Source organism: Aethina tumida, chromosome 2, assembly GCF_024364675.1.
Source record: "Aethina tumida isolate Nest 87 chromosome 2, icAetTumi1.1, whole genome shotgun sequence".
Lineage (NCBI taxonomy): Eukaryota > Metazoa > Arthropoda > Insecta > Coleoptera > Nitidulidae > Aethina > Aethina tumida.
Genome location: NC_065436.1, coordinates 4235839 through 4262237, shown reverse-complemented (window position 1 = coordinate 4262237; position 26399 = coordinate 4235839). Strand labels below are relative to the sequence as shown.

General features: G+C 32.0%; 2 protein-coding genes across 3 annotated transcripts in view; one reads left to right on the top strand and one right to left on the bottom strand.

The window, feature by feature from the left end:
- Positions 1-26399, bottom strand: part of LOC109596242 (pleckstrin homology domain-containing family G member 1) — a 206620-nt gene that overhangs the window by 123506 nt on the left and 56715 nt on the right. The window lies entirely within an intron of this gene.
- Positions 846-4662, top strand: LOC126264713 (uncharacterized). The gene is made up of 2 exons (XM_049963751.1): positions 846-923; positions 982-4662. Exon 2 carries the CDS (start codon positions 1402-1404, stop codon positions 4567-4569), a length of 3168 nt encoding a protein of 1055 aa, XP_049819708.1. The 5' UTR covers positions 846-923; positions 982-1401; the 3' UTR covers positions 4570-4662.

Sequence of the window (26399 nt, the reverse complement as noted above, 5' to 3'; positions counted from 1 at the left end):
GAATCAGAATTAGAATCAGAATTAGAATCAGAATTAGAATCAGAATTAGAATCAGAATTAGAATCAGAATTAGAATCAGAATTAGAATCAGAATTAGAATCAGAATTAGAATCAGAATTAGAATCAGAATTAGAATCAGAATTAGAATCAGAATTACAATCAGAATTAGAATCAGAATTAGAATCAGAATTAGAATCAGAATTAGAATCAGAATTAGAATCAGAATTAGAATCAGAATTAGAATCAGAATCAGAAACAGAATTAGAATCAGAACAAAAATATGTCGAGTGTTTTATTATTTAAATAAATTAAAACACTATTTCAAAAAAAAAAAAATATATAACTGAACCAATCACTTATAAAAATGGGACAAGATTATATTTAAAATATCCTGAAATAAATTCAGAGAATGCTCATTTTGCTGTCAAAATCAAAATATTTTTATCCCGGACGAAATTAAAACGTAGTTAGGCATCGAATAAATATAATTAATGCATTTAGGTGTTGTCACATGTTTTCACACATTTAAACGTCTGTCGCACGTTAATTTTGAGATCTTGTTAAAATTAATAAAAATAGATTTCTAATTTGCTGCACACCAGTAAACGCATCAACACAGACGATTTGACATGTTTTTATTTCTTGTTTGTTTTGTCTTTCGACATGTTTAAACTACTTTAAGAAATTTGGAATTTAGTTAAAATTAGTATAATTAATATTTGGACAAGACAATTTGATGTTTCACCTTTTTGTCCAGCAGTATAATTAGGATTAAAATATTCGTCTGAAAATCAGACTGTATACTATATAATATTTATACAGTATAACCAACAATTTTTAGTCACACGTGTTTAATTTATGTTGTTTGTGTGTGTCAAAATTTTGTTACTGTGTTGTTAAAATTAATTTAAAACAGTCTATATGTAAGTAATGTTTAAGTACTCTTTTATGTTAATTAATGAAACATGTTATTAATTGTAGATATACAAAAGCCTCAACTTGAAGAGTATTAAAAATAACCACCAGAAGTGCCTAATATATGCCATGAAAACACCATAAATAAAGCTGTGCACGTTTTAACGACATTACCTAAATTATAATGATTAACTGCTCCAGAAGAATGTATTACAGTGATAAATTTATAAATTACTAATTTATGTTACTACAATTCAAAGGGTGCCTTAAATTTTTAGTAAAAATGATGGTAAAATTATGAAACGAAAGTAAAAATAGTAAATTTGTCGAATTTGTTCCAATTATAATAATATTCCCTTTGATTGATGAAATTAAAATTATGAAAATATAATTTTCATTTCAATATTTTAGTTATTATACTTTTCAGTACATTAATTTATATACACTAAAATCTTGAGAGTATTTATAATACATCAGCAAAACAAAATGGCTGAAAATGATTTGTTTCCAAAAGCAGATGAATTATCTTCTAAAATGTCTAAAAATGAAGATTCCTTACACCTTCCACCTTTACAAATGTGTACAAAGGAAGATAATGTCACATCGACGATTTCTTTAAAAGTTGGAGATGAATATCAAACTGACGTTAAAGAAAATACACCTTTAAATAGTTTAAATTTAGAAGAAATGTTGAATAGTTCATACTTAAAGAAGACTGAAAATGAAACCTCACAAGATATTCCACCTTCTGAGACAATTCAAAATGGAGATTTAAGCAACTTAAGTGAATATCAAGCTTGTTTGCAATTCTTCGCACTAAATTTACTATTAAATGGTCATCAATTAGATGAAAACATGCAAAAAATGTTGGAAAATATAAAATCACCACAGATTCCACCGTTTAACGAAGATCAAATAAAGCAGATGAGGTCAATAAGAGCTGGAGGTGAGCATCCCACCAATTTGTCTTCGCTGGCAGCAAAGAATGGTCTTCAATTGGAAGAAGAGATGCTTCGTTCATCTTCTAAAATGTCTGAGAATGAGAATTCACCACATCCTTTTAAAGAAAGTAAAAATGAAGGTCATATCAAGGAAACAAGTCCTACAAGAGTTGCAGTAAAGCCACCTATGAATGGTCTTCAATTAGAAGGAGAGATCCACCGTCTATCTTCTAGAATGTCTGAAAATGAAAATCCACAACATCTTCCACCTTTTAAGACCATCGAAAATTGTCATAATATTGGACAGGCAAGTTCTACAAGCAATTTAGGTGTACCGGTGAGTTTACCCTATGTCACAGCAAAGCCACCTATGAATGGTCTTCAATTAGAAGCAAAGACGCACCGTCCATCTTCTAATGAAAATCCACAACATCTTTCACCTTTTAAGAGAATTCCAAATAGTCATAACATTGGACAGATAAGTTCTAGAAGCAATTTAGGTGCACCGGTCGGTTTGTCCCATCACACAGCAAATCTACCTATGAATGGTCTTCAATTAGAAGGAGGGATGCATTGTCCATCTTCTAGGATGTTTGTAAATGAAAATCCACAACATCTTTCACCATTTAAGACAATTCAAAATGGGCAACACATTGGACAGACGAGTTCTACAATCAATTTAGGTGTACCGGTCGGTTTTCCCCATCACACAGCAAAGCCACCTATGAATGGTCTTCAATTAGATGGAGAGATGCATCGTCCATCTTCTAGAAGGTCCGCAAATGAAAATCCACAACATTTTTCACCTTACAAGACAATTCAAAATGGTCAAAACATTGGACAGACGAGTTCCACAAGCAATTTAGGTATACCAGTTGGTTTACCCTATGTCACAGCAAAGCCTCCTATGAATGGTCTTCAGTTAGAAAGAGAGATGCATAGTCCATCTTTTAGAATGTCTGCAAATGAAAATCCACAGCATTTTTCACCTTACAAGACAATTCAAAATAGTCATAATCTTAGACAGACGAGTTCTGTAAGCAATTTAGGTGTACATCATGGCAATTTCCCCCCCTTCGCAACAAATCCACCTGTAAATGGTTGTCAATTACAAAAAATGGCACCACATCAATTTTATAGACGTTATGAAAAAACAAAAGATCATACTGAACAGATGAGTTTGACAAGTACTGGAAGAGAATATCCCAAAAGTTTGCCCTATCCCACAGCAAAACTACCTATGAATGGTCTTCAGTTGGATCAGTCTTCTAAAATCAGAAATCCACAACATATGCCACCTTTTAAGTCAATTCATAATGGTCAATACGTCGGACCGTCGACTCCAAGGAGAAATTTAGGTGAATGTAAAGCTAGAGTGCCATTCTTCGCAACGAATTCACCAGAAATTGGTTCCCAATTAGAAGAAAGGATGCATCATCCATCTACAAAAATGCTTAATGGGTATCCTCCACATACTCAACCTTTTAAGACAATTCGAAGTGGTTACAACATGGAACCGACGAGTTCTACAAGTAATTTAGGTGAACAACCCTATTTGGCAACTAATCCACGTAATCTTATGAAGCAGACAAGTTTTATGAAAGTTGGAAGTAGATGTCCAGTCGGTATGCCATATCCTTCAGCAAGGCCACCTAAGAATGGTTTTTATTTAGAAGAAAGGCCGCTTGATTTGTCTTTCAAAGTGCCTGAAGAACCTTTTAATATAAATAAAAATTGTTCTTTAAGAATTGAAAGTAAAAGTCAGGACTTCTTCCCTCCAAATCCACCAGTATTACAAGAAAATGCTCTTGATTTGTCTTTGAAGAGTGGACATCAAAATTCATCAGATTCTCAACCTTTTCAAGAAGTTAAAAATGATATCAATACAGGAGAGGCAAATCCATTGGATGTAGAATCTCTTGAAATGAATAAAAATGAACATAACTTTATAGTGACTGATGTGTTAAGAGAGATGTGTGAAAATCAAGAATATTTTGCCAACCCCATACCAAAACCAACCACCGAAGAGACTAAAAATGAAGTTAATGTGGAAAGTCAAGATGGTACGCCAAACCAACCAATAGAAGAAATATTATCAGATGATAAGAAAGAACCTACAGAGGATCAAGAATGCTTTGTTGACCCCATACCAATACCAACCACTGACGAGACTAAAAATGAAGTTAACGTGGAATGTCAAGATGACACACCAAATAAAATGTCAACAGAAGATACGTCAGGTCCTACAATGAATAAAAATGAATGTGATACCCACAAGAAGAAGTCAGCAAGGATTGGAGAAGAATACCAAGCCGACCTACCAGAATTCACACCTAACCCGTCAGAAAGTTACTTACAATCAAAAGAAAAGGGACATCTTCTATGGAAACCCATTGATAATATGGGGAAAGTTGCGAAATACATCGAACTTGCACAAGTTGGTTTCTTTTTGAATGAAGAACAAAGTTTGACGTTATTGTTTTTGAATGGTAACGACTTTCTGAAAGCTGGACAAGATTTATCCAAATACGTTGACATCAGTATGTTATGGAACGAGGAGGACATGAGAATTATGGAGAAATGCGTGAAACGTAAGGAACAAAATTTCTATAAAATACAGAAGAAGCTTAAGGGCAGAAGAACGATAAACAGTATTGTTAAAATGTATCACTTATTTACTGCAAATGAAGAAATATATGAAATAGAATGTTAAATGTAAACTGCTGCTGATGTAAACTTAGCTAAGCTTTGACCATTGTTTATTATTATATATTTTTATATGTATAAAATAAACATATAAACATTTTGTTTAATTATTTATTTAAATCACACAATAACATACATTTATATTCATACAACATTCATAATTTATCATCTGGAGTGACATTCTACTCTTCATCGGTCCATCCTTCAGTCCTCTGGACATACTTCAGGCAATCGTGACAAGCATCCCTAACATTGTTTTCGTTCTTAAACAAAATCATCAAACTCTGTTCCTCATTCAAACCAAAACGGTTCTGGGCAAAATTTAAATACTTAGATAATCTGGGAGTATTTTTGAGTGGCTTCCATACAAGGGTAGCTCTTTCATCTAAAAGATAATAATTTTCTGAAGGGTTTGGTATGAAGTCAGGCAAAACTGCTTGGTATCTTTCTCCAATTCTTGGACCCATATTTCCCATGTCACGGTCATCTGTAGTCATTGGAACTTCTACATTCATTGGTTCATGAGGTATGGAGTCTGGTATAACTGCTTGATGATCATCACCAGTTTTAATAGAACTGTTCTTGGTGAGTTTACCTCCAGAAAGCATCTTAGATAATCAGTAATGTCAGCTGGGTAAGTATTCCTGTTGAGTGTGTGTTGAAATGCACTGTTTCCAAAATACACTGTCTATTTAAACACTTAACTAGCAAAAGTATACCTGTCCGAATTAAAATTAAACTAATTTAACAAACATTTACACGTCTATACCTGGTTAAGATTATTTTCTTACATTGCTCCTTTTCTAAAAACTCTGACAATGAATATCCACAACATCTTACACGTTTTAAGATAATCTAAAATTAAATAAATTCACTTGTAAATGGTTTTCAATTACGAGATACACCATCCATCTTCTGAAATGTTTAAAAATAGAAATTCATCACATCTTCAGTCTTTCAAAGAAAGTAAAAATGAATATCATATCAAGAACTGCTTTCTCAACAAAATCCACCTAAATATGTTTTCAATTACAAAAAAATGGTGTTTGATTTTCTTTGAAAACTGTTAAAATGTTTGATGAATATTCATCGGAGACTCTACTTTATGAAATACTTAATAATGAGATTAATTGGATGTAAATATGAAGACTCGTTCTCACCAAATCCACCAGGAAAGATTCTTGATTTGTTTTTTGACAACTGTCAACATGTTTGTATATGAAAATTCATTAGATTTGCCTTTGAAAACTGTCAACGTGTCTGGACATAAAAATTCATCAGACTCTCCACATTTCAAAGTAGTTGAAAATGATACCAATACAGAAGAGACAAGATTTGGAGGGGAATATCACACATCAAATTCATCGGATGTAGAATCTTGTGAAATGAATAAAAATGAGCATAACAGGGACTGATTTATTAATACCAAAACCAACCACCGAAGAGAGTAAATATCAAGACACTTTCACACCAAATCCACCTGAATTACAAGAAAAGGCACTTGATTTGCCTTTGAAAACTGTCAACGTGTCTGGACATAAAAATTCATCAGACTCTCCACTTATCAAAGTAGTTGAAAATGATATCACTACAGAAGAGACAAGATTTGAAGGGGAATATCTCACATCAAATTCATCGGATGTAGAATCTTGTGAAATGAACAAAAATGAGCATAACAGGGACTGATTTATTAATACCAAAACCAACCACCGAAGACAGTAAATATCAAGACACTTTCACACCAAATCCACCTGAATTACAAGAAAAGGCACTTGATTTGCCTTTGAAAACTGTCAACGTGTCTGGACATAAAAATTCATCAGACTTTCCAACTTTCAAAGTAACTGAAAATGATATCAATACAGAAGAGACAAGATTTGAAGGGGACTATTTCCCTTTCATCTTTAGTATTCAGTATTACACCTTTGCCTCCAGTTCAAACTCTTTTCTTTACTCTTACAGAAATGATATTTAGTAGGACAGCTCCAATGTCTATTGATATAGCTTCACCTCTTAGATCATCATTTTTGATGATGTGAATTTTTGTTGTTTAGTCAATTTAAATCAAGTTATTACTTAAATTTCTTTATTTCACACAATAATATACATTTATACTTATACAATATTTATAATTTATCATCTGGGGTGAGGATGTGGTACATCCTAATAATACTACGCATTGTCTTAGTACGAATCTTCGACTGGATGTTGTAAAAATTAAGCGGTGGACGTTTCAAAGCCTTCTTCAAGACCTTCAACTCTTCATCGGACCATTCTTCAGTCCTTTGGGCATACCTCACGCAATCGTGACAAGCATCCCTAATATTATTTTTGTTCAAAGTTAAAATCGTTAGACTCTGTTCCTCATTCAAACCAAAAGCATGCTGGGCAAGATCCAAATATTTAGAAAATTTGGGGGTATTTTTCAGCGGCTTCCATAAAAGGGTAGCTCTTTCATTTTCTAAAAGTAAATCACTCTCTGATGGGTTTGGTATGAAGTCGGGCAAAACTGCTTGGTACATTTCTCCAATTCTTGCACCTTTCTTATCACTGTCATCTGAGGTGGGTGGAACTTCTTCACCAATTGGTTGGTTTGGTATGGAGTCGGGTATGACCGCTTGATGATCCTCACCAGTCTTAATAGAACTGTTCTTGGTGAATTTACCTTCTGAAAGCATCTTAGACAATCGATAATATCAACTGGGTAAGTATTCCTGTTGTGTGGGTGTTGGAATGCACTATTTTCAAAGTGCATTTCTCTATTTAAACACTGAAATAACAAGAGTATACCTGAATGAATTAAAATAAAACTCATGGCAACCATTTACACATACATACCTGATGAAAATATTTTGTTACATGTTCATTAAAGTAATCCAGAGAATTAGATAAATTTGAATGTAAATTAATGAGTCAAGATTAATCCAAAAAAAGCTTACAGAAATGTAAATGTAAATTCACTTTTCAATTAGTTTATAATATTATACTATTTTGGTACAAATATATAAAAATCAAGAGGTAAGTTTAGATAAAACTCCTTGAACCCCGTATACGAGTGGTATGATTTACCATTCGTGGTCGTAAAACACACGTAACGTTTGTGCACCTATTAATAGAACTTTATCGCCGGGGGTGCTGTTTATTAAAAGCCAACAATAAAGGTTACATCGTGTTGTGTTCTGTTAGCCATGCATCTCTTCGTGTAATTCGTTATTCGTATACGGTACGGTGTTCTGCAAATGTCACAATCCATTATTCTGTCGTCGGTCACAAAAATGGGCAAAAATCACGTGGCATATGCTGTTCGGGCCCTAACGTTAACCGGGTGAACGGAATCATGTTGGATAAATTATGTTTTCAATGATAAATCTTTTGAGCACATCGAGAAGGCGTCTGCACAATCTGGTGCTGCTCTCGAAATAATCTGGGATTAGGAGCTTTAGTTTACGCTGTGACAGCTGGATATTGGTTTGGTCCTTTTTATTTAGAGACCTGATATTTTAGTTTTAGCAACAAAATCGGGACTTAGGAAAGACTGTTGTCTTATAAGCTTATTATATATACATTAATACAATACAATTTCCATGTTTTGTATATTTTTTTTGTATATATATAATCAAAATTGAAAGCTGAAGAAGTTGCAGTAAGTGATGAAGTTACAAGATTTTAATTTCTTCAGTGAAAAGATGGAAAAAATTGAACTGAATTGAAGATGAGCAATATAAAGGTATTGCAGTGATTAATCAACTAATAAAAGGCAATTTTCACCAAAAACTAGATGAATAAATTAATATTTGTCAATCCTCTCATTATATATATATCACAAATGAACCTTTTGTTGATTGGATTGTCTTTTCCTCTCCTCTCTGGACAAAGGACTTAACCCAAAGAAGATTTTTATCAATGTATGGTGGACAATGCTTGAAATTAACATACTAACAACTTATCAAGATGTAAAATGATCAATAATGTCGATCTACAGCTGAAAAATTAACCAGGTTCATGAAAAACATATTCAGCAATAAACTTTGGTCAATAGAAGGGCTGTTATTCTACTTCATGACCTAAGACCACATATAACATTAGAGGCATTTGGAATTATCATATTAACTAATTGACAAGAGACCATTATTTATTAATACAACTTTAGACTGCTGAAAAATTGACCAGACTCATAAAAAACATACTCAGAACTTTTATCCATTGACCCAAAACCACATGTTAAAAGCTCAGTAAAGTTTTTATAAAGTTAAATGGATAATTCTGCCTTATCCACATATTTCTCTGTGACCATTATTTAAGCTAAAAAGTTGTTTAATTCTTAAGAGGAGATTTTTTTTTTTAATTTCGAGAACACAGAACTTTATTTTGACAAGAATTTACTTCTAAAATTTTTTTCTTTGGTTGTATGGTTCTAAAAAAATTATATATATACTAAATATAAAAAGAGTATCAAAATAAAAACAAATCGTTTCGAAATTGTGTGTTTAGTTAAACCCACAAAATACATATTTTGATCCAGCTTCCTAAAACATAAATTTAAACTTTGGCTCACGCTCTTGTCTTAATATAAATATCTCTGTAATAATCAGATGTTTAGCCAAATGACTTAAAATAAATTTAAAACTTTCTTAAGTCATCTTTTAAGTTTAAGTAGTCAGTTTTAATATAAAATTTTTAATTAAATATTTATCAAATTTGTTTAAGGATTATAAAAGATTTAATTGTTTTTAATTAATTTCAATTTTAATTTAGAAGCTGTTTAAAAATTAATGAAATAAATATTTAGTTAAGTAAAATTTAATAATAAAGTTAATTTGGATCATGAGGTGTTTTTCTTAAAATTGAAACCTCCTCCATCTCGGTGAGATTTTTAAGATGTTGTGTTATACAAGGTGTTTCTAAAATAGATGGTCAAAATTTGGGAGCAGTTAAAACACCTTCAATAATAAAGAAAATCTAAAGTTTCTCCTGAAGAAAATATAGTCCCTCAAATTTAAGTTTTTTACTCATGTTTCCGTAACCTTTACTCCAATCGTACTTAAATTTAGTATATATTGTCCTAAAATATGTATCTAAAATTCATTGTAATAAACTTTTTCCATAATGACACAGTAGCGTAGATTATGGGGGTTCTCCTCTTTTTTTTCACAATATTTTCTACGCCACTGAATATTTTTTAAAATTGTTAAACTTTTCATATTCTTTACACAATTTAGAAGAAAAAAGGTACTTGTGATTAATATTGATTATCATGGCCGTTTTTAAGATATTTCAGATTTAATGTTTGGAAATAATTAAATTGATCATTAAATGTGAGATATCTCAAAAATGGTTGTGATAATCGAAATTAATCAAGAGTACTTTTTTCTTACAAATTATGCAAACAATATTAAAAGTTTAAAACTTTTAAAAAATAATCAGATATTTAGCCAAATAACTTGAAATAAATTAAAAACTTTCTTAAGTTATCTTTTAAGTTTAAGTAGTCAGTTTTAATATAAAATTTTTAATTAAATATTTATCAAATTTGTTTAAGGATTATAAAAGATTTAATTGTTTTTAATTAATTTCAATTTTAATTTAGAAGCTGTTTAAAAATTAATGAAATAAATATTTAGTTAAATAAAATTTAATAATAAAGTTAATTTGGGTCATGAAGAGTTTTTCTTAAATTTGGAACCTCCTCCATCTCGGTGAGATTTTTAAAATGTTGTGTAATACAAGGTGTTTCTAAAACAGGTGGTCAAAATTTGGGAGCAATTAGAACACCTTCAATAATAAAGAAAACCTGAACTTTCTCCTGAAGAAAATATAGTCATTCAAATTTAAGTTTTTTACTCATGTTTCCGTAACCTTTACTCCAATCGTACTTAAATTTGGTATATATTGTCCTAAAATATGTATCTAAAATTCATTTTCATAAACTTTTTCCATAATGACACAGTAGCGTAGATTATGGGGGTTCTCTTTTTTTTTCACAATATTTTCTACGCCACTGAATATTTTTTAAAATTGTTAAACTTTTCATATTCTTTACACAATTTAGAAGAAAAAAGGTACTTGTGATTAATATTGATTATCATGGCCGTTTTTAAGATATTTCAGATTTAATGTTTGGAAATAATTAAATTGATCATTAAATGTGAGATATCTCAAAAATGGTTGTGATAATCGAAATTAATCAAGAGTACTTTTTTCTTACAAATTATGCAAACAATATTAAAAGTTTAAAACTTTTAAAAAATAATCAGATATTTAGCCAAATAACTTGAAATAAATTAAAAACTTTCTTAAGTTATCTTTTAAGTTTAAGTAGTCAGTTTTAATATAAAATTTTTAATTAAATATTTATCAAATTTGTTTAAGGATTATAAAAGATTTAATTGTTTTTAATTAATTTCAATTTTAATTTAGAAGCTGTTTAAAAATTAATGAAATAAATATTTAGTTAAATAAAATTTAATAATAAAGTTAATTTGGGTCATGAAGAGTTTTTCTTAAATTTGGAACCTCCTCCATCTCGGTGAGATTTTTAAAATGTTGTGTAATACAAGGTGTTTCTAAAACAGGTGGTCAAAATTTGGGAGCAATTAGAACACCTTCAATAATAAAGAAAACCTGAACTTTCTCCTGAAGAAAATATAGTCCCTCAAATTTAAGTTTTTTACTCATGTTTCCGTAACCTTTACTCCAATCGTACTTAAATTTGGTATATATTGTCCTAAAATATGTATCTAAAATTCATTGTCATAAACTTTTTCCATAATGACACAGTAGCGTAGAATATGGGGGTTTTCCTCTTTTTTTTTCACAATATTTTCAACGCCACTGAATATTTTTTAAAATTGTTAAACTTTTCATATTCTTTACACAATTTAGAAGAAAAAAGGTACTTGTGATTAATATTGATTATCATGGCCGTTTTTAAGATATTTCAGATTTAATGTTTGGAAATAATTAAATTGATCATTAAATGTGAGATATCTCAAAAATGGTTGTGATAATCGAAATTAATCAAGAGTACTTTTTTCTTACAAATTATGCAAACAATATTAAAAGTTTAAAACTTTTAAACAATATTCAGTGGCGTAGAAAATAGAAACGAGGAAAGATGGGAAACCCCCCAATCTACGCCACTGTAACAATATGGAAAAAGTTTATTACGTTAAATTGTAGGCACGTATTATAGGATAATACATACCAAATTTAAACACGATTGGATAAAAGGTTACAAAAATATGAGAAAGAAAAAATTTTTGAAATTTAAATTTAGGACTTTTTCCTGTAGAAAGAAATTTTCTTAGACTTTTCTCATTATTGGACTCTTTTAACTACTCTCATATTGATATTGTATATTGTAGATTACAATAATGTGAGTTTATGTTATTTTTTTTCATTGATTCTTAAATGAGATTTGTTTATATTATACTGAACTTTTTCTCCTATTTTGAGCTCACAAAGTTTATGAATGTCTACTTTATTCGTGTGATCCAAAATATTTAATATGTATTATTTTTTTTTCTTCTTTCAAGTCTATATTTAAATCCAACTATTTATTTAGTCGAAAATGATAATAAATAAGTTACAATCCTGTATTTTTTAAAACTTAAAAAGTAAGCTAATAAATACATTTAAATATTTGAATATTTATTCATTCATAATTATTCGAATACATTCATTTAAAATATTCTTAGTCCTAATTATAAATGCATGTTAACTTTTAATCTTACTTTTTTTCAATTTTTACTTGTAGATTTACTTTTATTACCACTTGGGTAACCATATGTTGAATTTAATCAACATTAATTAAATTTAGTATTGTTACTAAATATTTTTATTTAATTCTATGAGAATTTAGCTAATTATATAACAGATTTTATTTTGGTTATAAGTGATTAATTAATTTCGTGACAAAGCTAATGATCAACTTAATTGGCAACACACAATCACTCCCAACAAACCCGAAAGTGCATCATTTCACAGTGCTGTGATACCGGTCGTTGTCAAAAAAAGGTGCAGCACACTCCGCATTCATCCCGTATATGCGGTCCGTTGTCGGCACTTTGTATAAAATTAGCGGCGCGAGATTAGGTAAACGAATTTCCGTGTATTGACCTCGTGCAGAGTGTGTTTGTCTGTGCCGCGGCCAGACTCCATCGGACGCGGCCGGCCTCCAGTCCACACGACCGACGACGGACAGGAAATGGAAACGTATTAATTAACTGTTGATTGTGCACTCGGCAATAAAGGGTCGGTATGTTTATACACGCGTAAATATTAAAGGGACAATTTGGTCGTCGTTACGGGTTTAATGGGTGCTGTTAATTGGGAAAGTTCCTAATCTGGGTGACTAATGAATTATGCAGATAATCAGGAACATATTCACATTTTGTTCATTTTGGTCCCAATGATTTTTCAACTGTTCTGAATAATTCTTTGGTGCTGAAACCAAAATGAGCATCATAACTAGTCTTAAAAGTTCATTCATTTCTTGTCACCTAAAGACTTCTTTCATAGTTTTAGTTTCTTCTTTAATACTGTAAAATGACGACCATGTTTGGGGACCATCAAATATATGAGCTTTTAAAGTTCTTGATTTCTTCTCTATCAAAAACTTAAAAAATAAATATATTTTGTGTATTTACTAAGTCAAAAGACTTCTTAACACAATTGACCATTAATATTCTTTATACTCAATTTATTTCACAAATAAAAGGAATTGACTTATATTTATTACTGTGGTGTGGAGAACTAAATTCAACAATTTTTAGAGTCAACACTTACAGTAATAAATCACTTGTCCAATATGTAAGCAATTAGTATTCCTTACCCCAATAACAACTGTCATAACCTAAAGGGTGTTCCAACATGTTGAAAACACATGAAAGTAATTAATTTTAAAGAGATTTTTTATTTATGGGGTGATAACAAATTGAAAAGTGAATTTATATTTGTGTAACCTTTTTTGGATTAATCCTGACTCATTAATTTACATTCAAATTTTTATAATTCTCTGGATTACTTTAATGGACATGTAACAAAATAATTTTCAACAGGTATGTATGTGTGTAAATGGTTGCCATGAGTTTTATTTTAATTCATTCAGGTATACTCTTGTTATTTCAGTGTTTAAATAGAGATATGCACTTTGAAAATAGTGCATCCCAACACCCACACAACAGGAATACTTACCCAGCTGATATTATCGATTCTCTAAGATGCTTTCAGAAGGTAAATTCACTAAGAACAGTTCTATTAAGACGGATGAGGATCATCAAGCGGTTATACCGGACTCCATACCAAACCAACCAATAGGTGAAGAAGTTCCACCCAACACAGATGACACTGATAAGAAAGGTGCAAGAATTGGAGAAATGTACCAAGCAGTTTTGCCCGACTTCATACCAAACCCATCAGATAGTGATTTACTTTTAGAAAATGAAAGAGCTACCCTTTTATGGAAGCCACTGAAAAATACCCCCAAATTTTCTAAATATTTGGATCTTGCCCAACACGCTTTTGGTTTGAATGAGGAACAGAGTCTAACGATTTTAACTTTGAACAAAAATAATATTAGGGATGCTTGTCACGATTGCGTGAGGTATGCCCAAAGGACTGAAGAATGGTCCGATGAAGAGCTGAAGGTTTTGAAGAAGGCTTTGAAACGTCCACCGCTTAATTTTTACAACATCCAGGCGAAGATTCGTACTAAGACGATGCGTAGTATTATTAGGATGTACCACATCCTCACCCCAGATGATAAATTATAAATCTTGTATAAGTATAAATGTATATTATTGTGTGAAATAAAGAAATTTAAGTAATAACTTGATTTAAATTAACTAAACAACAAAAATTCACATCATCAAAAAGGATGATCTAAGAGGTGAAGCTATATCAATAGACATATGTTGGAGCTGTTCTACTAAATATCATTTCTGTAAGAGTAAAGAAAAGAGTTTGAACTGGATGCTAAGGTGCAATACTGAATACTAAGGATGAAAGGGAAATAGTCCCCTTCAAATCTTGTCTCTTCTGTATTGATATCATTTTCAACTACTTTGAAAGGTGGAGAGTCTGATGAATTTTTATGTCCAGACACGTTGACAGTTTTCGAAGGCAAATCAAATGCCTTTTCTTGTAATTCAGGTGGATCTGGTGTGAAAGTGTCTTGATATTTACTCTCTTCGGAGGTTGGTTTTGGTATTAATAAATCAGTCCCTGTTATGCTCATTTTTATTCATTTCACAAGATTCTACATACGATGAATTTGATGTGAGATATTCCCCTTTAAATCTTGTCTCTTCTGTATTTATATCATTTTCAACTACTTTGAAAGGTGGAGAGTCTGATGAATTTTTATGTCCAGACACGTTGACAGTTTTCAAAGGCAAATCAAGTGCCTTTTCTTGTAATTCAGGTGGATATGGTGTGAAAGTGTCTTGATATTTACTCTCTTCAGTGGTTGGTTTTGGTATTAATAAATCAGACCCTATTATGCTCATTTTTATTCATTTCAAAAGATTTTACATCCGATGAATTTGATGTGAGATATTCTCCTTCAAATCTTGTCTCTTCTGTATTTATATCATTTTCAACTACTTTGAAAGGTGGAGAGTCTGATGAATTTTTATGTCCAGACACGTTGACAGTTTTCAAAGGCAAATCAAGTGCCTTTTCTTGTAATTCAGGTGGATTTGGTGTGAAAGTGTCTTGATATTTACTCTCTTCGGTGGTTGGTTTTGGTATTAATAAATCAGTCCCTGTTATGCTCATTTTTATTCATTTCACAAGATTCTACATCCGATGAATTTGATGTGAGATATTCCCCTTCAAATCTTGTCTCTTCTGTATTTATATCATTTTCAACTACTTTGAAAGGTGGAGAGTCTGATGAATTTTTATGTCCAGACACGTTGACAGTTTCCAAAGGCAAATCAAGTGCCTTTTCTTGTAATTCAGGTGGATATAGTGTGAAAGTGTCTTGATATTTACTCTCTTCGGTGGTTGGTTTTGGTATTAATAAATCAGTCCCTGTTATGCTCATTTTTATTCATTTCACAAGATTTTACATCCGATGAATTTGATGTGAGATATTCCCCTTCAAATCTTGTCTCTTCTGTATTTATATCATTTTCAACTACTTTGAAAGGTGGAGAGTCTGATGAATTTTTATGTCCAGACACGTTGACAGTTTTCAAAAGCAAATCAAGTGCCTTTTCTTGTAATTCAGGTGGATTTGGTGTGAAAGTGTCTTGATATTTACTCTCTTCGGTGGTTGGTTTTGGTATTAATAAATCAGTCCCTGTTATGCTCATTTTTATTCATTTCACAAGATTCTACATCCGATGAATTTGATGTGAGATATTCCCCTTCAAATCTTGTCTCTTCTGTATTTATATCATTTTCAACTACTTTGAAAGGTGGAGAGTCTGATGAATTTTTATGTCCAGACACGTTGACAGTTTCCAAAGGCAAATCAAGTGCCTTTTCTTGTAATTCAGGTGGATATAGTGTGAAAGTGTCTTGATATTTACTCTCTTCGGTGGTTGGTTTTGGTATTAATAAATCAGTCCCTGTTATGCTCATTTTTATTCATTTCACAAGATTTTACATCCGATGAATTTGATGTGAGATATTCCCCTTCAAATCTTGTCTCTTCTGTATTTATATCATTTTCAACTACTTTGAAAGGTGGAGAGTCTGATGAATTTTTATGTCCAGACACGTTGACAGTTTTCAAAAGCAAATCAAGTGCTTTTTTTTTGTAATTCAGGTGGATTTGGTGTGAAAGTGTCTTGATATTTACTCTCTTCGGTGGTTGGTTTTGGTATTAATAAATCAGTCCCTGTTATGCTCATTTTTATTCATTTCACAAGATTTTACATCCGATGAATTTGATGTGAGATATTCCTCTTCAAATCTTGTCTCTTCTGTATTTATAATTTATTTCACAAGATTTTACATCCGATGAATTTGATGTGAGATATTCCCCTTCAAATCTTGTCTCTTCTGTATTTATATCATTTTCAACTACTTTGAAAGGTGGAGAGTCTGATGAATTTTTATGTCCAGACACGTTGACAGTTTTCAAAAGCAAATCAAGTGCTTTTTTTTTGTAATTCAGGTGGATTTGGTGTGAAAGTGTCTTGATATTTACTCTCTTCGGTGGTTGGTTTTGGTATTAATAAATCAGTCCCTGTTATGCTCATTTTTATTCATTTCACAAGATTTTACATCCGATGAATTTGATGTGAGATATTCCCCTTCAAATCTTGTCTCTTCTGTATTTATATCATTTTCAACTACTTTGAAAGGTGGAGAGTCTGATGAATTTTTATGTCCAGACACGTTGACAGTTTTCAAAAGCAAATCAAGTGCCTTTTCTTGTAATTCAGGTGGATTTGGTGTGAAAGTGTCTTGATATTTACTCTCTTCGGTGGTTGGTTTTGGTATTAATAAATCAGTCCCTGTTATGCTCATTTTTATTCATTTCACAAGATTTTACATCCGATGAATTTGATGTGAGATATTCCTCTTCAAATCTTGTCTCTTCTGTATTTATAATTTATTTCACAAGATTTTACATCCGATGAATTTGATGTGAGATATTCCCCTTCAAATCTTGTCTCTTCTGTATTTATATCATTTTCAACTACTTTGAAAGGTGGAGAGTCTGATGAATTTTTATGTCCAGACACGTTGACAGTTTTCAAAAGCAAATCAAGTGCTTTTTTTTTGTAATTCAGGTGGATTTGGTGTGAAAGTGTCTTGATATTTACTCTCTTCGGTGGTTGGTTTTGGTATTAATAAATCAGTCCCTGTTATGCTCATTTTTATTCATTTCACAAGATTTTACATCCGATGAATTTGATGTGAGATATTCCCCTTCAAATCTTGTCTCTTCTGTATTTATATCATTTTCAACTACTTTGAAAGGTGGAGAGTCTGATGAATTTTTATGTCCAGACACGTTGACAGTTTTCAAAAGCAAATCAAGTGCCTTTTCTTGTAATTCAGGTGGATTTGGTGTGAAAGTGTCTTGATATTTACTCTCTTCGGTGGTTGGTTTTGGTATTAATAAATCAGTCCCTGTTATGCTCATTTTTATTCATTTCACAAGATTTTACATCCGATGAATTTGATGTGAGATATTCCTCTTCAAATCTTGTCTCTTCTGTATTTATAATTTATTTCACAAGATTTTACATCCGATGAATTTGATGTGAGATATTCCCCTTCAAATCTTGTCTCTTCTGTATTTATATCATTTTCAACTACTTTGAAAGGTGGAGAGTCTGATGAATTTTTATGTCCAGACACGTTGACAGTTTTCAAAAGCAAATCAAGTGCTTTTTTTTTGTAATTCAGGTGGATTTGGTGTGAAAGTGTCTTGATATTTACTCTCTTCGGTGGTTGGTTTTGGTATTAATAAATCAGTCCCTGTTATGCTCATTTTTATTCATTTCACAAGATTTTACATCCGATGAATTTGATGTGAGATATTCCCCTTCAAATCTTGTCTCTTCTGTATTTATATCATTTTCAACTACTTTGAAAGGTGGGGAGTCTGATAAATTTTTATGTCCAGACACGCTGACAGTTTTCAAAGGCAAATCAAGTGCCTTTTCTTGTAATTCAGGTGGATTTGGTGTGAAAATGTCTTGATGTTTACTCTCTTCGGTGGTTGGTTTTGGTATTAATAAATCAGTCCCTGTTATGCTCATTTTTATTCATTTCGCAAGATTCTACATCCGATGAATTTGATGTGAGATATTCCCCTTCAAATCTTGTCTCTTCTGTATTTATATCATTTTCAACTACTTTGAAAGGTGGAGAGTCTGATGAATTTTTATGTCCAGACACGTTGACAGTTTTCAAAGGCAAATCAAGTGCCTTTTCTTGTAATTCAGGTGGATTTGGTGTGAAAGTGTCTTGATATTTACTCTCTTCGGTGGTTGGTTTTGGTATTAATAAATGAGTCCCTGTTATGCTCATTTTTATTCATTTCGCAAGATTCTACATCCGATGAATTTGATGTGAGATATTCCCCTTCAAATCTTGTCTCTTCTGTATTTATATCATTTTCAACTACTTTGAAAGGTGGAGAGTCTGATGAATTTTTATGTCCAGACACGTTGACAGTTTTCAAAGGCAAATCAAGTGCCTTTTCTTGTAATTCAGGTGGATTTGGTGTGAAAATGTCTTGATGTTTACTCTCTTCGGTGGTTGGTTTTGGTATTAATAAATCAGTCCATGTTATGCTCATTTTTATTAATTTCACAAGATTCTACATCCAATGAATTTTGATGTGAGATATTCCCCTTCAAATCTTGTTTCTTCTGTATTTATATCATTTTTAACTACTTTGAAAGGTGGAGAGTCTGATGAATTTTTATGTCCAGACACGTTGACAGTTTTCAAAGGCAAATCAAGTGCCTTTTCTTGTAATTCAGGTGGATTTGGTGTGAAAATGTCTTGATGTTTACTCTCTTCGGTGGTTGGTTTTGGTATTAATAAATCAGTCCCTGTTATGCTCATTTTTATTCATTTCACAAGATTCTACATCCGATTAATTTAATGTGAGATATTCCCCTTCAAATCTTGTCTCTTCTGTATTTATATCATTTTCAACTACTTTGAAAGGTGGAGAGTCTGATGAATTTTTATGTCCAGACACGTTGACAGTTTTCAAAGGCAAATCAAGTGCCTTTTCTTGTAATTCAGGTGGATTTGGTGTGAAAGTGTCTTGATATTTACTCTCTTCGGTGGTTGGTTTTGGTATTAATAAATCAGTCCATGTTATGCTCATTTTTATTCATTTCACAAGATTCTACATCCGATGAATTTGATGTGAGATATTCCCCTTTAAATCTTGTCTCTTCTGTATTTATATCATTTTCAACTACTTTGAAAGGTGGAGAGTCTGATGAATTTTTATGTCCAGACACGTTGACAGTTTTCAAAGGCAAATCAAGTGCCTTTTCTTGTAATTCAGGTGGATGTGGTGTGAAAATGTTTTGATATTTACTCTCTTCGGTGGTTGGTTTTGGTATTAATAAATCAGTCCCTGTTATGCTCATTTTTATTCATTTCACAAGATTTTACATCCGATGAATTTGATGTGAGATATTCCCCTTCAAATCTTGTCTCTTCTGTATTTATATCATTTTCAACTACTTTGAAAGGTGGAGAGTCTGATGAATTTTTATGTCCAGACACGTTGACAGTTTTCAAAAGCAAATCAAGTGCCTTTTCTTGTAATTCAGGTGGATTTGGTGTGAAAGTGTCTTGATATTTACTCTCTTTGGTGGTTGGTTTTGGTATTAATAAATCAGTCCCTGTTATGCTCATTTTTATTCATTTCACAAGATTTTACATCCGATGAATTTGATGTGAGATATTCCTCTTCAAATCTTGTCTCTTCTGTATTTATAATTTATTTCACAAGATTTTACATCCGATGAATTTGATGTGAGATATTCCCCTTCAAATCTTGTCTCTTCTGTATTTATATCATTTTCAACTACTTTGAAAGGTGGAGAGTCTGATGAATTTTTATGTCCAGACACGTTGACAGTTTTCAAAAGCAAATCAAGTGCTTTTTTTTTGTAATTCAGGTGGATTTGGTGTGAAAGTGTCTTGATATTTACTCTCTTCGGTGGTTGGTTTTGGTATTAATAAATCAGTCCCTGTTATGCTCATTTTTATTCATTTCACAAGATTTTACATCCGATGAATTTGATGTGAGATATTCCTCTTCAAATCTTGTCTCTTCTGTATTTATAATTTATTTCACAAGATTTTACATCCGATGAATTTGATGTGAGATATTCCCCTTCAAATCTTGTCTCTTCTGTATTTATATCATTTTCAACTACTTTGAAAGGTGGAGAGTCTGATGAATTTTTATGTCCAGACACGTTGACAGTTTTCAAAAGCAAATCAAGTGCTTTTTTTTTGTAATTCAGGTGGATTTGGTGTGAAAGTGTCTTGATATTTACTCTCTTCGGTGGTTGGTTTTGGTATTAATAAATCAGTCCCTGTTATGCTCATTTTTATTCATTTCACAAGATTTTACATCCGATGAATTTGATGTGAGATATTCCCCTTCAAATCTTGTCTCTTCTGTATTTATATCATTTTCAACTACTTTGAAAGGTGGGGAGTCTGATGAATTTTTATGTCCAGACACGCTGACAGTTTTCAAAGGCAAATCAAGTGCCTTTTCTTGTAATTCAGGTGGATTTGGTGTGAAAATGTCTTGATGTTTACTCTCTTCGGTGGTTGGTTTTGGTATTAATAAATCAGTCCCTGTTATGCTCATTTTTATTCATTTCACAAGATTCTATATCCGATGAATTTGATGTGAGATATTCCCCTTCAAATCTTGTCTCTTCTGTATTGATATCATTTTCAACTACTTTGAAAGGTGGAGAGTCTGATGAATTTTTATGTCCAGACACGTTGACAGTTTTCAAAGGCAAATCAAGTGCCTTTTCTTGTAATTCAGGTGGATTTGGTGTGAAAGTGTCTTGATATTTACTCTCTTCGGTGGTTGGTTTTGGTATTAATAAATGAGTCCCTGTTATGCTCATTTTTATTCATTTCGCAAGATTCTACATCCGATGAATTTGATGTGAGATATTCCCCTTCAAATCTTGTCTCTTCTGTATTTATATCATTTTCAACTACTTTGAAAGGTGGAGAGTCTGATGAATTTTTATGTCCAGACACGTTGACAGTTTTCAAAGGCAAATCAAGTGCCTTTTCTTGTAATTCAGGTGGATTTGGTGTGAAAATGTCTTGATGTTTACTCTCTTCGGTGGTTGGTTTTGGTATTAATAAATCAGTCCATGTTATGCTCATTTTTATTAATTTCACAAGATTCTACATCCAATGAATTTTGATGTGAGATATTCCCCTTCAAATCTTGTTTCTTCTGTATTTATATCATTTTTAACTACTTTGAAAGGTGGAGAGTCTGATGAATTTTTATGTCCAGACACGTTGACAGTTTTCAAAGGCAAATCAAGTGCCTTTTCTTGTAATTCAGGTGGATTTGGTGTGAAAGTGTCTTGATATTTACTCTCTTCGGTGGTTGGTTTTGGTATTAATAAATCAGTCCATGTTATGCTCATTTTTATTCATTTCACAAGATTCTACATCCGATGAATTTGATGTGAGATATTCCCCTTTAAATCTTGTCTCTTCTGTATTTATATCATTTTCAACTACTTTGAAAGGTGGAGAGTCTGATGAATTTTTATGTCCAGACACGTTGACAGTTTTCAAAGGCAAATCAAGTGCCTTTTCTTGTAATTCAGGTGGATGTGGTGTGAAAATGTTTTGATATTTACTCTCTTCGGTGGTTGGTTTTGGTATTAATAAATCAGTCCCTGTTATGCTCATTTTTATTCATTTCACAAGATTCTACATCCGATGAATTTGATGTGAGATATTCCCCTTCAAATCTTGTCTCTTCTGTATTTATATCATTTTCAACTACTTTGAAAGGTGGAGAGTCTGATGAATTTTTATGTCCAGACACGTTGACAGTTTTCAAAAGCAAATCAAGTGCCTTTTCTTGTAATTCAGGTGGATTTGGTGTGAAAGTGTCTTGATATTTACTCTCTTCGGTGGTTGGTTTTGGTATTAATAAATCAGTCCCTGTTATGCTCATTTTTATTCATTTCACAAGATTTTACATCCGATGAATTTGATGTGAGATATTCCTCTTCAAATCTTGTCTCTTCTGTATTTATAATTTATTTCACAAGATTTTACATCCGATGAATTTGATGTGAGATATTCCCCTTCAAATCTTGTCTCTTCTGTATTTATATCATTTTCAACTACTTTGAAAGGTGGAGAGTCTGATGAATTTTTATGTCCAGACACGTTGACAGTTTTCAAAAGCAAATCAAGTGCTTTTTTTTTGTAATTCAGGTGGATTTGGTGTGAAAGTGTCTTGATATTTACTCTCTTCGGTGGTTGGTTTTGGTATTAATAAATCAGTCCCTGTTATGCTCATTTTTATTCATTTCACAAGATTTTACATCCGATGAATTTGATGTGAGATATTCCCCTTCAAATCTTGTCTCTTCTGTATTTATATCATTTTCAACTACTTTGAAAGGTGGGGAGTCTGATAAATTTTTATGTCCAGACACGCTGACAGTTTTCAAAGGCAAATCAAGTGCCTTTTCTTGTAATTCAGGTGGATTTGGTGTGAAAATGTCTTGATGTTTACTCTCTTCGGTGGTTGGTTTTGGTATTAATAAATCAGTCCCTGTTATGCTCATTTTTATTCATTTCGCAAGATTCTACATCCGATGAATTTGATGTGAGATATTCCCCTTCAAATCTTGTCTCTTCTGTATTTATATCATTTTCAACTACTTTGAAAGGTGGAGAGTCTGATGAATTTTTATGTCCAGACACGTTGACAGTTTTCAAAGGCAAATCAAGTGCCTTTTCTTGTAATTCAGGTGGATTTGGTGTGAAAGTGTCTTGATATTTACTCTCTTCGGTGGTTGGTTTTGGTATTAATAAATGAGTCCCTGTTATGCTCATTTTTATTCATTTCGCAAGATTCTACATCCGATGAATTTGATGTGAGATATTCCCCTTCAAATCTTGTCTCTTCTGTATTTATATCATTTTCAACTACTTTGAAAGGTGGAGAGTCTGATGAATTTTTATGTCCAGACACGTTGACAGTTTTCAAAGGCAAATCAAGTGCCTTTTCTTGTAATTCAGGTGGATTTGGTGTGAAAATGTCTTGATGTTTACTCTCTTCGGTGGTTGGTTTTGGTATTAATAAATCAGTCCATGTTATGCTCATTTTTATTAATTTCACAAGATTCTACATCCAATGAATTTTGATGTGAGATATTCCCCTTCAAATCTTGTTTCTTCTGTATTTATATCATTTTTAACTACTTTGAAAGGTGGAGAGTCTGATGAATTTTTATGTCCAGACACGTTGACAGTTTTCAAAGGCAAATCAAGTGCCTTTTCTTGTAATTCAGGTGGATTTGGTGTGAAAATGTCTTGATGTTTACTCTCTTCGGTGGTTGGTTTTGGTATTAATAAATCAGTCCCTGTTATGCTCATTTTTATTCATTTCACAAGATTCTACATCCGATTAATTTAATGTGAGATATTCCCCTTCAAATCTTGTCTCTTCTGTATTTATATCATTTTCAACTACTTTGAAAGGTGGAGAGTCTGATGAATTTTTATGTCCAGACACGTTGACAGTTTTCAAAGGCAAATCAAGTGCCTTTTCTTGTAATTCAGGTGGATTTGGTGTGAAAGTGTCTTGATATTTACTCTCTTCGGTGGTTGGTTTTGGTATTAATAAATCAGTCCATGTTATGCTCATTTTTATTCATTTCACAAGATTCTACATCCGATGAATTTGATGTGAGATATTCCCCTTTAAATCTTGTCTCTTCTGTATTTATATCATTTTCAACTACTTTGAAAGGTGGAGAGTCTGATGAATTTTTATGTCCAGACACGTTGACAGTTTTCAAAGGCAAATCAAGTGCCTTTTCTTGTAATTCAGGTGGATGTGGTGTGAAAATGTTTTGATATTTACTCTCTTCGGTGGTTGGTTTTGGTATTAATAAATCAGTCCCTGTTATGCTCATTTTTATTCATTTCACAAGATTTTACATCCGATGAATTTGATGTGAGATATTCCCCTTCAAATCTTGTCTCTTCTGTATTTATATCATTTTCAACTACTTTGAAAGGTGGAGAGTCTGATGAATTTTTATGTCCAGACACGTTGACAGTTTTCAAAAGCAAATCAAGTGCCTTTTCTTGTAATTCAGGTGGATTTGGTGTGAAAGTGTCTTGATATTTACTCTCTTTGGTGGTTGGTTTTGGTATTAATAAATCAGTCCCTGTTATGCTCATTTTTATTCATTTCACAAGATTTTACATCCGATGAATTTGATGTGAGATATTCCTCTTCAAATCTTGTCTCTTCTGTATTTATAATTTATTTCACAAGATTTTACATCCGATGAATTTGATGTGAGATATTCCCCTTCAAATCTTGTCTCTTCTGTATTTATATCATTTTCAACTACTTTGAAAGGTGGAGAGTCTGATGAATTTTTATGTCCAGACACGTTGACAGTTTTCAAAAGCAAATCAAGTGCTTTTTTTTTGTAATTCAGGTGGATTTGGTGTGAAAGTGTCTTGATATTTACTCTCTTCGGTGGTTGGTTTTGGTATTAATAAATCAGTCCCTGTTATGCTCATTTTTATTCATTTCACAAGATTTTACATCCGATGAATTTGATGTGAGATATTCCTCTTCAAATCTTGTCTCTTCTGTATTTATAATTTATTTCACAAGATTTTACATCCGATGAATTTGATGTGAGATATTCCCCTTCAAATCTTGTCTCTTCTGTATTTATATCATTTTCAACTACTTTGAAAGGTGGAGAGTCTGATGAATTTTTATGTCCAGACACGTTGACAGTTTTCAAAAGCAAATCAAGTGCTTTTTTTTTGTAATTCAGGTGGATTTGGTGTGAAAGTGTCTTGATATTTACTCTCTTCGGTGGTTGGTTTTGGTATTAATAAATCAGTCCCTGTTATGCTCATTTTTATTCATTTCACAAGATTTTACATCCGATGAATTTGATGTGAGATATTCCCCTTCAAATCTTGTCTCTTCTGTATTTATATCATTTTCAACTACTTTGAAAGGTGGGGAGTCTGATGAATTTTTATGTCCAGACACGCTGACAGTTTTCAAAGGCAAATCAAGTGCCTTTTCTTGTAATTCAGGTGGATTTGGTGTGAAAATGTCTTGATGTTTACTCTCTTCGGTGGTTGGTTTTGGTATTAATAAATCAGTCCCTGTTATGCTCATTTTTATTCATTTCACAAGATTCTATATCCGATGAATTTGATGTGAGATATTCCCCTTCAAATCTTGTCTCTTCTGTATTGATATCATTTTCAACTACTTTGAAAGGTGGAGAGTCTGATGAATTTTTATGTCCAGACACGTTGACAGTTTTCAAAGGCAAATCAAGTGCCTTTTCTTGTAATTCAGGTGGATTTGGTGTGAAAGTGTCTTGATATTTACTCTCTTCGGTGGTTGGTTTTGGTATTAATAAATGAGTCCCTGTTATGCTCATTTTTATTCATTTCGCAAGATTCTACATCCGATGAATTTGATGTGAGATATTCCCCTTCAAATCTTGTCTCTTCTGTATTTATATCATTTTCAACTACTTTGAAAGGTGGAGAGTCTGATGAATTTTTATGTCCAGACACGTTGACAGTTTTCAAAGGCAAATCAAGTGCCTTTTCTTGTAATTCAGGTGGATTTGGTGTGAAAATGTCTTGATGTTTACTCTCTTCGGTGGTTGGTTTTGGTATTAATAAATCAGTCCATGTTATGCTCATTTTTATTAATTTCACAAGATTCTACATCCAATGAATTTTGATGTGAGATATTCCCCTTCAAATCTTGTTTCTTCTGTATTTATATCATTTTTAACTACTTTGAAAGGTGGAGAGTCTGATGAATTTTTATGTCCAGACACGTTGACAGTTTTCAAAGGCAAATCAAGTGCCTTTTCTTGTAATTCAGGTGGATTTGGTGTGAAAGTGTCTTGATATTTACTCTCTTCGGTGGTTGGTTTTGGTATTAATAAATCAGTCCATGTTATGCTCATTTTTATTCATTTCACAAGATTCTACATCCGATGAATTTGATGTGAGATATTCCCCTTTAAATCTTGTCTCTTCTGTATTTATATCATTTTCAACTACTTTGAAAGGTGGAGAGTC